General features: G+C 38.9%; 1 protein-coding gene and 1 long non-coding RNA gene across 3 annotated transcripts in view; one reads left to right on the top strand and one right to left on the bottom strand.

The window, feature by feature from the left end:
* The window catches only part of RNF17 (ring finger protein 17), a 55006-nt gene that overhangs the window by 22592 nt on the left and 18945 nt on the right, over positions 1 to 13469 (bottom strand). Inside the window, exons 14-22 of the mRNA XM_054824959.1 lie at positions 11312 to 11473; positions 10186 to 10375; positions 9579 to 9744; positions 8040 to 8230; positions 7096 to 7235; positions 6503 to 6652; positions 5682 to 5797; positions 3287 to 3407; positions 2431 to 2548 (exon numbers count right to left, since the gene is read on the bottom strand). Coding sequence (XP_054680934.1) covers positions 2431 to 2548; positions 3287 to 3407; positions 5682 to 5797; positions 6503 to 6652; positions 7096 to 7235; positions 8040 to 8230; positions 9579 to 9744; positions 10186 to 10375; positions 11312 to 11473 — 1354 coding nt within the window. The remainder of the gene's footprint in view (positions 1 to 2430; positions 2549 to 3286; positions 3408 to 5681; positions 5798 to 6502; positions 6653 to 7095; positions 7236 to 8039; positions 8231 to 9578; positions 9745 to 10185; positions 10376 to 11311; positions 11474 to 13469) is intronic.
* Positions 12045 to 13418, top strand: LOC129206216 (uncharacterized). Of its 2 annotated transcripts, none has more exons than XR_008577055.1 (2): positions 12045 to 12338; positions 12873 to 13418. It is a non-coding gene; the product is annotated as an uncharacterized LOC129206216 (long non-coding RNA). The 2 variants fall into 2 exon arrangements; XR_008577057.1 differs by having other exon boundaries at positions 12882 to 13418.

Below are 13469 nucleotides of genomic sequence, written 5' to 3' on the forward strand. Positions count from 1 at the left end.
AAATTGTGACTAGTATAGAATCATAGAATGGTTTGGGTTGGAAGGGACCTCAAAGATCATCTAGTTCCAACCCCCCTGCCATGGGCAGGGACACCCTCCACTAGACCATGTTGCCCAAAGCCCCATCCGACCTGGCCTTGAACACTTCCAGGGATGGGGCCTCCACAACCTCGCTGGGCAACCTGTTCCAGTACCTCACCACCCTCACAGGGAAGAATTTCTTTCTAACATCTAATCTAAATCGACCTTCCTTCAGCTTAAACCCATTACCCCTTGTCCTGTCACTACACTCCCTGATAAACAGTCCCTCACCACTTTTCCTGTAGGCCTCCTTCAGAAACTGGTAAGCTGCAATTAGATCTCCCTGGAGCCGCCTTTTCTCCAGGCTGAACAAGCCCAACTCTCTCAGCCTGTCCTCACAGGAGAGGTGCTCCAGCCCTCTGATCAGCTTCGTGGCCCTCCTCTGGACTCTCTCCAACAGCTCCATGTCTCTCCTGTACTGGGGCCCCCAGAGCTGGACGCAGTACTCCAGGTGGGGTCTCACGAGAGCAGAGTAGAGGGGCAGGATCACCTCCCTCAACCTGCTGGTCACACCTCTTTTGATGCAGCCCAGGACACGGCTGGCTTTCTGGACTGCGAGCGCACACTGCAGGCTCATGTTGAGCTTCTCATCAATCAATACCCCCAAGTCCTTCTCCTCAGGGCTGCTTTCAATCCATTCCTTGCCCAGCCTGTAGTTGTGCTTGGGATTGCGCCGACCCACGTGCAGGACCTTGCACTTGGCCTTGTTGAACTTCATGTGGTTTGCACAGGCCCACCTCTCCAGCCTGTCAAGGTCCCTCTGGGTGGCATCCCTTCCCTCCAGCATGTCGATCACACGACACAGCTTGGTGTCGTCGGCAAACTTGCTGAGGGTGTACTCGATCCCATTGTCCCTGTTGCCAACAAAGATGTTGAACAGTGCCGGTCCCAGTACCGACCCTTGAGGAACGCCACTCATCACTGTTCTCCACTTGGACATTGAGCTGTTGACCACAACTCTTTGAGTGCGACCATCCAGCCAATTCCTTATCCACGGAGTGGTCTATCCATGCAATCCATGTCTCTCCAATTTAGAGACAAGGATGCCATGTGGGACAGTGTCAAATGCCTTGCATAAGTCCAGGTAGATGACATCAATTGCCCTTCCCTTATCCACCAACGCTGTAACCCCATCATAGAAGGCCACCAAGTCTGTCAGGCATGATTCGCCCTTAGTGAAGCCCTGTTGGCTGTCACCAATCACCTCCTTGTCTTCCATGTGCCTGAGCATAGTCTCCACGAGGGTCTGCTCCATTATCTTGCCAGGCACGGAGGTGAGACTGACCGGCCTGTAGTTCCCTGGGTCTTCCTTTTTACCCTTCTTAAAAATGGGGGTTATGTTCCCCCTCTTCCAGTCGGCAGGGACTTTGCCAGACTGCCAGGACTTCTCAAATATGATGGCGAGCGGCCTGGCCACTTCATCCGCCAGTTCCCTCAAGACCCGCGGATGCAACTCATCAGGTCCCATGGACTTGCGCACCTTCAGGTTCCTTAGATATTCTCGAACCTGATCTTCTCCTACAGTGGGCAGTTCTGCATTCTCCCAGTCCCTGCCTTCTGTGACCTGGGCAGTGTGGCTCAAGCATTTGCCAGTGAAGACTGAGGCAAAGAAGTCATTGAGTACCTCAGCCTAGTACAAGAAAAGTGTTACTAGGGTTTAGTTATATTTCTGAGCTAAGAGATAAAAGTCCACTTATTTGCTTCCTCCTGAAAAATGCAAATTCAGGAAGTGTCTTTTGGAATTAAAACTTTCTATTTAACAATGTTTTTATTTTCATCAGTATTCAAAAACTATTAACAAAAGAATAATTATTGATTTTCATGAATACAGCCCACAGATTATCCAACAAACTAAATGCAGCAGTGTTATCTCCTTATCAGCCTCATCTCCCCCAGGAGGCCTCCCAACTCTTCTGTCACTGTCACACCTGGTTATCTGAGCATTTGTTTTCCAATAATGGACCTTCCAAAGAGATGACTTACCTTAGGTGCAGGTTAATCACACAAAAGCAGTTATTTCTTTTTTTACAACAAGGGAGTGGAAACCTTAATGATAACGAGTTTGGGAAGATCCGGCACTCAAGCACATTACAAGTATAATGCAAGCATTTAACCTCCAACTTTGGAATCCATTTCAATAAATTATGTTAGTGAAGATTTAGTTTGAGAATTCAGCTATGTCAAACTGCAGTTACACTTCGTAACTTATGGCTGTCGATGAATGATTTGTAATGAATTTATCACAACTGTGGTAAATTCCAGCTACTGGAAGTGATATACTAAAGCCAGTAATTTTGTTACACAAACTCAGTATTTCTAAATACTTTAAGTTATGCACAGTGTATTTACCCAGGTATGTAGGATGCTAGGTCTTCTTTAACTAGCTGGTAGTTAATACTAAAGCTTCTTCCATGAACAGCAGACGAGTCAAAGAGTTCAATAGATAAGATGTTATTATCTAAAATTTCTGTGAATAAATAATATAAACATAATTAGTGCCAATCAGTGACAGTATAAAGACTATTTATGGTTTTGGAGACATGGCAAATGGTACTAAGAGGCAAAATTTTGTAAAAATGTGTTTGATTTATAAAATAATTGATTCTGAACATCAATAATATATAGAGGCTTAGCTTTGCACGTATCTGTAAAATTAACTTAAAATACACCCACAATTACAAAGTATTTTTGTACGAAGAAACCAACTGCTACATTTCATTTCTTAAATGAGTTTCAAACCACCATTCCACTGGTGTTGAAAAATAACCAGCTGTGTATTAACAACAAATGGTATTGAGAAAAATCCTACTAAGGCATATATGTCTTATCTGAAATTCCTTTTTTTTTTTTTCCAAATTTTTTAGAGCAGCAGCGATCACACTCCCAGTTACTAATAAAATCAGAAAGAGTCAAGGATAGCTAGCACTTTTGGAAACAAGCCCATCTTAATAAACCAGTATATTTATATCACTTAATGCTGGTGTGGTCTGTAAGAGAAGACATAGACAGAGCTTTTGTCAGAAGTTATATCTATTATGTCTCCTCCAATTAGTTCATGTTTAGATATTCTTACTCCAGGCTACCTGTTGCAAGTATGAACATAAGCATTTCAAATAAATACTATTTAAAATATGAAAGTGCATGTTTCTACACAAGTTAATTTCATAATATTTAAATATAAATTAATACATTTTTGGTAACTTACCAACAACTGAACACAGCATAATTTTATCTTCAGTCATTTCTTCAAATCTTTCCTTGGCTTCTCTGTTCCACTCCTTTGCCCCTTTAAAAGGCTCAATGCAAGCCAGCCTGCACCTGATTGCCTAAAGAATAACTCAAAATATGTATCTACCATCACATTACAGCCAAATCATAGCCTTTGCTTTGCACTCATGCAGGACAGCAAGACAGCATGACCTTGGCTTCTCATTCCACATTACCATTATTTAAGATGATCCCCCCCCCACCCCGCTGGCAGCTGGGCATGAACCTCAAATTCAGATACATTCTTGCTGAAATAGCAAGAGCTTACTTCTCCTTGACTCCCTTTACGGTTAGGCATAGAATTGGCTGCAGAGATCAGTAAAGACTACTGCAGACAGGTGATAAAGCAAGCCTTTATCCTGTTTTGCTTATGATGTAATTACCCAGATTCAAAGCATCGAAGATTAACACGACTATACCACTGTAGAAGTCTGAAGGACTAAACACAGTAGCACCACAGTATCTATGTCAGAAAATTCCTGCCAGATTTTTGAAAGTTCTTAATTAGGAGACATTAAAAAAAGAGACACAGGAAATCAGACGAGATGAAGTACTTTGATTAAAAGAATTTTTGTTTAGCATCTTTATTGCAAACTTTGGCGGCTACACTATGGCTCAATTAAAACTGTGAATATTATTGTTTGCTCCTGCTTATTGCACTGAAAGAAAGCAGAGTAACACAGGTGCAGGAAAAGGGAGAGAAAGGAAATAAAGACAATAGAAATAAGAATGCTTTGTGCAGATATTCTTAGGATACCTGCAGTCAGGAATATGAAAATAAGACTGACAGGTTAAATAACCATTAAAAGAAAAGGCTGCAGATGACAAAACCAACACTACATTAAGCACTGCTCATTCCAGTCTTAGCCAAGATTTCTGCACCACTCAAGTCCATTAAAATGCCTGCAAACTGTATTAATGGGCTGAAAAAAGTCCGACTTCTCTTGTAACAGCCTAATTAAAATCTCTTAAACAACTAATTTTTTTTGAGGCCATGCAATCTGATCAGGTGCGAAGACTTACCAATACTTGTATGCAACAGGATAGAGCTATAGAAGCACCCTCGCTTGGATACTCTTACCTTCTGCATGCTTGATTTTGCAATCTTGTGTTCATTCATGTTTCAAAGAATTTTAAATCCTTAAAAATTTTTAATAGAAAAGATTTGAAACCATAGCAACACGTAAGCAGACTCAAGTCTGCTCATCTATTACGTGCATTAAAACTAATAGCAACTGGAACTTGTTATTTCTTACGCAAACACCCTGCCAGAGTGTTTCACCATAACCTATATAAGGCATAAGAATGCTGAAACTTGAGAGTGACGTGTTCAAGTTTTTTTAGACCATTCTCTAGTGGTCATACACCCACATGTATCTGTAAGTCCTTAGCACCTTCTCCTTCATGTTCAAAGCAAGGAGGCCTAGTAGTATGTGCTCAAGAGCTGACAAACTCTTCACAGATTTTTCTGAGGATTTTTATTTGGTCAATAACAAGCAAGTTGGATTTTTGATGTGTGTTATCCCATCATTCCAACACCCTTATTCATTAGTCACTCTGATCTGAAGCATTAAGACACTGCAAATGCAAGAACATTTTGCCATTTTCAGATTGTTTCCTCTCCCTTGCTGTCAAAAACGGCTCAATTATTTTGGCTGAAACTCTCCCCAGAAAAATCTGCTCAAAACATAAACAACTAAATCCTATTTTCAGTAAAAGATGCTGGCCAACCTTAGTTACAACAATCACTACTTCTGGTGCCTACAACTGGTTAAAAAACCCCTATCAACATGTGAAGTTTTAAAGTTTAGCACAATTATGGTTAGCAATCAGAACTATCGAATGAACAGCTGAAGAATTATTTTCTACTTATGGGTATTTTTTATTTGACAGAAATACTTCGCCATTTCCTTTCCCGCTCAGTTTTTCTCCTTGTCAAAAGGAGGAAATGCCATAAAAACAAACAAAAACATAATTTTAAAAAAAGAGCATTATTAGATTATAATTTGAAAATGAAAGAATGTAAAAATTAATTCAGCTTACTATGGAGTAAAATGAGGTATTTGAATTAAACACACAGACACACAATGCATATGTACCTCCTCACCACAAGGTAACATTAGATTTCATTTAAAACTGAATGATAGAAAAAATATTAAGAATTTTCAATGTGCATCCAAAACATATTTAATAAGTCACATCATAACTCCATATGAAAAAGGACTTGCTTAGCATTTTATTTACTTCAGAATGTTAACAACCCTCTCTTTCCCCTTCCATCCACTGAGATTCTATTAATTTTGAGTATTTAATTCAGGCAAGCACTAATTTACCTTTTCTGGATAGCTCAGAAACTCCTTTTTTACTCTGCGTATGTTTTTAAGAGTTAAGTTTGCAACATTGCCAAAGTCAACATATTTTACCATAACTTCTTGACGACTTGGCAGCCCTTCAAGAAAAACAATCTAAGTTATTAAACCAAAAAATGAATATCTGATACAGGTTAAAGCACCAGAAACTCAGAGCAAAATTCACATTTACCCCATATAATCATAAAATACCATGGTTTCAAATGTTCTATAGCCCAACTCAAAAACTGTCTTCTTTAAGAGCCAGGTCTTTCAGGTTCCTGAAATGACAGGGTTAGCATTTTGGCCCCCTTCCACCTAATCCACTGGCACATTAAATACATGCCAAGTAGATGACATGTAAGCACACAGGCATGCTACACTGCCCCTACAGATAACACAGAGGTCAGTACAAGTACATCCCCCACCCCCTTTGGAATTGCTATGGAGAATTATTAAGCCACACTAGTTACACTCAGAGGTTGGCTATAATAGACAAATCTGTAGTTCAAACTGTAATAGTAAGTGAAACATTATTGAAAATAATTATATAATAGAATGTCAATAATATATAGAAAATTAAGTATACTGCTTCTCTTTACTAAAAAAAAAATATGTATGAAACACTCCATTAATAGCAAAAGAATATAACATGAATTAGTACTACTGACTTTATGAACCTACCTGTTAGTATAAGAACGTCTAATCAAAATAATGGCTGTTTGTTACTGTTCATATCCAGTGTGTGACTAGTACCACATCTGACTTTAAAACCAAGCATTAGAGTAAAAGAATCAATACTTCACCAATAATCTGTGCTCTGTACCAATTCCCGTCTTCATGTTTTGCAATACAGGCTTGGCCTTCAACTGGGCAGACAATTTCCAAGTTTTTCCCATGCTCATGTTTATACACCTCCTGAATTTTCTTTGAAAGAGCTAAAGAATCCAGGCTATCTCTCTAAAATAAAAAACCAAAACATAAATACGCATCAGATTTTTTTTTTTAAATAGTATTTTTGCTCTTTTAAGGGATATTTTTTCTAGTAGTGTACTTCCTAGTCTACCCCCACAAATTAAACGGTGGTTATGAATTAATGAGTTGTTGAATATTGCCCTGTTCAACCATCATTCTAAACAGTAAAACACTACCTACCAACATAGGAATTAACCATGCAACAAAACTGACTAAAAACTGTTAACCTTCTGCAATTCTAAGAATTCCTGGAATTAATTTAGGATTGTAGGAATTAATCTCATCTATTAATTCTAGGAATCCTCAAACTGGTAACAAGTGAGAGAAGTTAATAGAAATTGTAGCTTATTTAATGTCAACTACAAGTAGCTCAACATTAAAATGTCTGTTCAGAGTTTTATTGAAATAGACCTTATTTCTAAACTTACCAACTGCAGATAGAAATCACTTGGACTATTAATGTGACAAACTATGACAGAGACTTCTCTTTCTTGTGGAATCTTAGGTGGCGTATACTGCAAGATGGTATTATTTTCCAACTGCCTGGGAAGCTGTGATCTAAACCTGAAGTAAACAAAATGAAATTTTGAATAAATTCTGTCAAAATTAACTGAGAAAGAACTCTTCTATATTCAAACATCAAGCTTCTCATAAAAAACCCCAGAAAATGGTCTTATAAAAATAACTTTTTTCATGTTTGTGTGAATAGCTTGAACTTTCCTTCTTGCAGCTGGTGCAGTCAATTCTTTCTACTCACATGAAGTTTTCTCCATGTGCAGCAAAATGAACTACAATTTCCTACAGATTTGCATGCTGTACCCAAACACCAAAACGCTCACATTGTTCTCTGTCTCCTGCCTCTTCCACTGGTCCCTCCAAAGCAGATCTCCTCTGTCCTAATGCCAACATCAAGCTCTCCCTCACGCCCTATCGTCGTTTCTCCTATTCATCACACCAGAAGCATCACATCACGAGACTGGTTCAGACATGCTGAGTAGCCTGTCACTGCCTACCAGCCAAATCAAAGATACAAGGCTGATTTTTGTACGTTTTTCTGTCCATGGGAGACACTAAGGGCTTCTCCTTTCACTCCCTTGTTATTCAGACTTGTACAGAGATGTAAATGTTGTCATTTTCTAAAAAAAAGTTCATTATCTAAATAAAGCCCTGAGTGGTGCAAATGAGTATGCCACAGTGCTTATTAGTGAGGGTGAAAAAAGGAAATCAATAGATATTGCTGAAGATCAATACATCACACATTAATATATCAAACACTGCAAAACCAACTTGCTTGGTAAACTTCACTTTGTAAGTATTATGCTGTTATCATTTGTGGTGTAAGAGCATAAAATAAAGGAAAACACATACCTTGCCAAGTCTAAAAAAACTAATGCATCTTTGAGAGACACTGGCATGTTATTACTTATTTTATTAAACGGAGGTTTTTTTAAATCCACAATGAGAACACCATCCTCTTCTCTAAATATGGTCATTAAAACCATTTTATTATTTACCATTCCTAAAAATTTTGTCTTTGCTTCCTCTCCCCAACCTTCACTCTGTGTCAGGAAGAAGGAAAAAGTTACTGAAGATGTCAGAGAATGTTAAAACAAAAAATACAAATAGTAATGAAAATAAAATACAGTAGAAGCAAGGAAGGGAGCAGAGACACATCTGAACAGATGAAATACTGAACACACTTTTAGACTGTCTAGTTCATAGTCAGGACAGGACTAAACGGTATTCTATGACAGATTTGTAAGTGTTTTAACTGTATAAAACTGAGTCAGATCAAAAGGCTGCAGTTTCCACCATGTGTCTTTTAAAGATTCAAGATTGTTCTGATAGATAAACCAGAATTGTCACAGCCTGTTTCATCTCATGACTTGCATTTCTGCTCTCCCAATTCAATTGAAAGTTTATTCTTATCTTTTTGTGTCTTTATACAAGCGTACAAGATAGTTTGGTCAATTTACACAGTTGTCCTTTCCACAACATCCTTAGTGATGCTTTATCTACCTTGAAAAAGCCTGAGTTTGTTTCTCTTGGATCAAGTTAATGCATTTCTCATTTCATACCGCAAATCTGTGCTTTTTAGGTGTGAAAAAAAAATGAAAGCACATATAAGGAAAGCATTTTACCCTCACCTGTGAAAACTGTTCCAGATCTTTCCTACTTAAAGCTATTTCAGTCATCAGACTGGTAAACAACAAAGCTAACCAGCAGTTATACTGTAAAAAAATGCACAGCTGTATCGGACATAGTTCATTCCCACGTGAATGTGGCAAAAATAAAGCAAGCCTAATAAAGAAGTGAATATTGAAGAAAATAATGCTGCAATGCATATCCTTTTTCTAAGGGAATAAAGGCTGACAGTACTTTATTTGTTGTTATACTAAAAGAGAACAAATAACACTTCTCAATATGTGGCAAAAAAAAATTAAGTAACAAAGGACAATCCCTGAAAAGATTCTCTTAAAAATTCTGAAGCCATTTCCTCTCTGTTTGGATTATTTTTGAAAGTTACCACTTGCATAAAGGTATGACAGTCATGAAATAAAAATATAAGTTCTGCAATTTGTTTCTAAATTTGACAGAAGAACATGTCTAGAGTAAGAGTAGTGAGATTTAAGCCTGAAATATGTATTAGTAAACCCAGACGCTTTTTAAGACAGACTGCTATAAGCTCTTGTTTCCTTCCCAATGAAAGCAATGTGACCCATCTTTTTACAATAGATGATTTAGCTTCTTTTTTTTTTTAATAAAATAAAATACACTCTGTACTCCTCTCAAATTTCCTTCTGTTTATACTGGAATGAGATCGTTGTAAATTATGTATTTAAGTTAATATAAATTTTAGAAATAAAAAAAAAATCTCCTAAAATAGTACAAACAGCTTTTACGTACCACATTTTTGGGAACAACATCCTTCAATGAACACCGTACTGCTAAAGGAGGAATGGCTGCAAGTTCTGCCTCAATATGCTGATTAGGCTTCCTTACAAACAAACAAACATCATCTGTTTCAATAGTTTGCACAACAGCAGGTTCAGGCCTTTCAGCGGGAACATATCTACTGCCAATGAGAATAAAAGCAGTACTAGCTTTAAAGAAGAAGAAAAAAACCCAACCCCAACACCAAAAAAACCACCCCAAGCCAAACCCAGGACTTAAAAAAAAACCCCCAGTCATTATTGCAATAATTGGAAAATGATAAAGTCTCAATGAAATGCATTTTTTTTTTTTAAATACTGAGGACTCACATGTTCTCTTTTGCAATGCAAGTCTAAGTTAAACATTTTAATGCGTGAAGGCTTATACACTTGTGTACTTACATACACTGCCACTTTTCCTGTGGGAAACACCTACACACACAGAACATTAGTGTCATTTGGCTATCTGGTTATCTGCTTATGTGAAGCTGATGGAGGACTTGTTTCTTAGTAGAGATCCTCTTGAGTAACAACAGTCAAGGACAACAATTGCAGACAAAAACCTCTCTCTGTAAACATACCTTGAGAAAATTAGAACTACAGTGCCACCAAAATCAATCAGGAATACTTCCAGCAGTGCAATATCACAAACTTTGTATCTTATTGGATCACAGGGCTTTCTCTCACTTTTACTTTTTAGGGGAATTAGTTCAGTGATAGTTCCACGGCACCACATTCCAGTTTCCTTACTCTTAATAAAAATTCTAGCACCTATATGGAAGCAAACAAAAAAAAAGAAAAAAGAAAAAAAGACTAAATTCAGTATTTGCAGATATTTCACGCTGGAAGTACTATTACAGTTCTGCATAATGTTCCATTGCTGCCTATCTTCCACACAGGTAGTAAGAGTGCTACCGCTAAAAGAAAGACACAAAGACATGAAAAACCTTGTCTCGATAACCACCAGAAGTTTTCTCCCCACATTCATTTACACCATGTCTGTAAGGCTAGGAGGTCTTTGGCTTGTATTAAGAGGTAATTTCTGGCAAACTCTCTATACCTCTTAGTAAATTGCCAAAAAAACATAGAAGTTGAGGGCTACTACATACTTTTTATCAGTTTTCTAAACATCTTCTAGAAGCGAGTAACATTGTCAACATGTGGGCTGGAAAATAATTTTAATGATTTAGAAATGCATTATTGTATTTCTTTTTTACTTCTTGAATGGTTTCTATCCAGTTAGTGAATTTTAAAAAAAATCATCTATCCACTCAAAGTTGCTTGCATGAAAGAAAGCTGATTTACTAAGGTAATGAAAAAAACTAGGCTGGTCATTAAAATCAGTATACTGAAAAAGAACTATCAGTTAACAACAATTACCACCCAATGCTGGAAAACATTAAGTGTACACCCAGGTGTTTTAACTGGTGGTTACTCTATGCACCTAAATTGCTGAGGTTGAGAAGAACTGCAGAGTCTTTTGTACCTCTACTGTTTTCATTTATATGATTTAATACAAGTCTACTTTACCAAACAATGTGTATAACATTTCCCTAAAAGCATTAATTGTACATTCCAGAACATATAAGGACTGCTTTACTATATAAAGGGCGGGAGGGGAGGGAAGAGGAAAAAGAATATTATACTAAGGAAGACATACCACAACATAGTATTTGAACTAATGTAGACCTTCAGAAATTAATTTACCTAGTTCCAAAACATCTGAAGGCAGGAGATACAAACTCTTATTACAGCAAAACTTTTTCAATTTCTTTTCCAAAATCCCAGCTTCTTTCTTCTGTGAGTATCTCCGAATATAGAAGTGGCATGGATTTATAACATGACTTACAAACACTAGTTCTGTCGAACCTGAGTAAGACAGAAAACAGATTATCAAACACTATCCAAGTGACTCCAGCCAGTATTATTAGACACGTGATTAGGTTTATGTTGCATTAATCATGATAACATTACCTCGAATAGCTTTTAATCTGACAAGTCTGCTCACACTTGTTTCTAACTAGTTACCATGTTTGCTTTCTGATTAAATCCACTCTTTTGAACTACCTACCTTAAGCTACCCTGCAAAACAAAAGGCTGTTTACAAAGTAGTTGCCTGAATTCAAGCAGGTAATTCAGAGTTTGTATTCCATTTAACAGAGGGATAGAAAGCTTCTATAAAGCAAGTTAGAGAGATTAAGACTCCTACCTCTAAGAACAGGTATGCTAAACACTTGTATTGGGTTTGCGTGGCAAGGTTTTGGTAGCGGAGGGGGAGTGGGGGAGGGTGGGTGCTACAGGGGTGGCTGCTGCGAGAAGCTGCTAGAAGCTTCCCCTGTGGCTGATAGAGCCAATGCCAGCCGGCTCCAAGCAGACCCACCGTGGACCAAGGCCAAGCCAATCAGCACCTCTGTGATAACATATTTAAGAAGGGAAAAAAACAAGTTAGAGCTTTTGCAGCTGGAGAGAGGAGCAAGAAGATGTAAGCAGCTCTGCAGACACCAAGGTCAGTGCAGAAGGAGGGGGAGGAGGTGCTCCAGGCGCCGGAGCAGAGATCCCCCTGCAGCCCGTGGTGAAGACCATGGTGAGGCAGGCTGTCCCCCTGCAGCCCATGGAGGAAGGATGAGGGGGCGTAGAGATTCCACCTGTAGCCTGTGGAGGACCCCACGCTGGAGCAGGCGTGTAACCGAATGGATAATCATGGTGATGGGAAGGGAAAATTCTGAGCAGAACGGTATGGTGATAGTTGGGTGATCATGTTTTGTTTGATGTTGCTAACCAATTTGTGGCTGCTAACTATGTCCATCGTATAGCCCTAATCTGACATGAATGACAGAATAGATAAAGCATATAGTTGGCAGTGGATGCAAGTAATATTTTATTTTCTGTCAAAATCATGTCCTTTGACTGAACTTTGTTCATTATAATCTAATTACAATACCAAACCACACCTCCATTCTAAAAGCTACCCACCTTTGAGCTATGACCACCCCTCACTGGGCATGCTCTTTGAATTTCTCTTAGTATGTAACTTTAAATCAAAGTGAGAAAACTTTTTACCAATCACAATAAGGTAACTATGTGATGTAAATGTAATTTTGTAGTGATGTAAGTGTGATTTTGTAACCTAAGGGTATAAATGTATAAGGGATTAAAGGCTAGGTGTGCATGTTAGGAGGAGAGATCCCCCATGCACCCAGCACTGAATAAACCAATGTTGGCTTTCTTAACTACATTTCTGTTTGGAAAGTTTTTATTGCTGTTTGAGCGGTAACAGGTGGAGGCACCTGAAGGAGGCTGTGACCCCGTGGGAAGCCCACACTGGAGCAGGCTCCTGGCAGGACCTGTGGACCCGTGGAGAGAGGATCCCACGCCAGAGCAGGTTTGCTGGCAGGACTTGTGACCCCATGGGGGACCCACGCTGGAGCAGTCTACTCCTGAAGGTCTGCACCCCATGGAAGGGACCCACACTGGAGCAGTTCGTGAAGGACTGCAGCCCATGGGAAGGACTCACATTGGAGAAGTTTGTGGAGGACTGTCTCCCGTGAGAGGGACTCCATGCTGGAGCAGGCGAAGAATGAGAGGAGTCCTCCCCCTGAGGATGAAGGAGCAGCAGAAACAACATGTGATGAACTGACTGTAACCCCCATTCCCCGTCCCCCTGTGCCGCTGAGGGGGGAGGAGGTTGAAGCCAGGAGTGAAGTTAAGCCTGGGAACAAGGGAGAGGTGGGAGGAGGCGTTTTAAGATTTGATTTTATTTCTCGTTGCTCTACTCTGTTTTGCTTGGTAATAAATTAGATGATTTTTTCTCTAAGTTCAGTCTGTTTTGCTCATGACAGTAATTAGAGAGTGATCTCTCCCTGTC

The sequence above is a fragment of the Grus americana genome, chromosome 1 (assembly GCF_028858705.1).
Source record: "Grus americana isolate bGruAme1 chromosome 1, bGruAme1.mat, whole genome shotgun sequence".
Classification (NCBI taxonomy): domain Eukaryota; kingdom Metazoa; phylum Chordata; class Aves; order Gruiformes; family Gruidae; genus Grus; species Grus americana.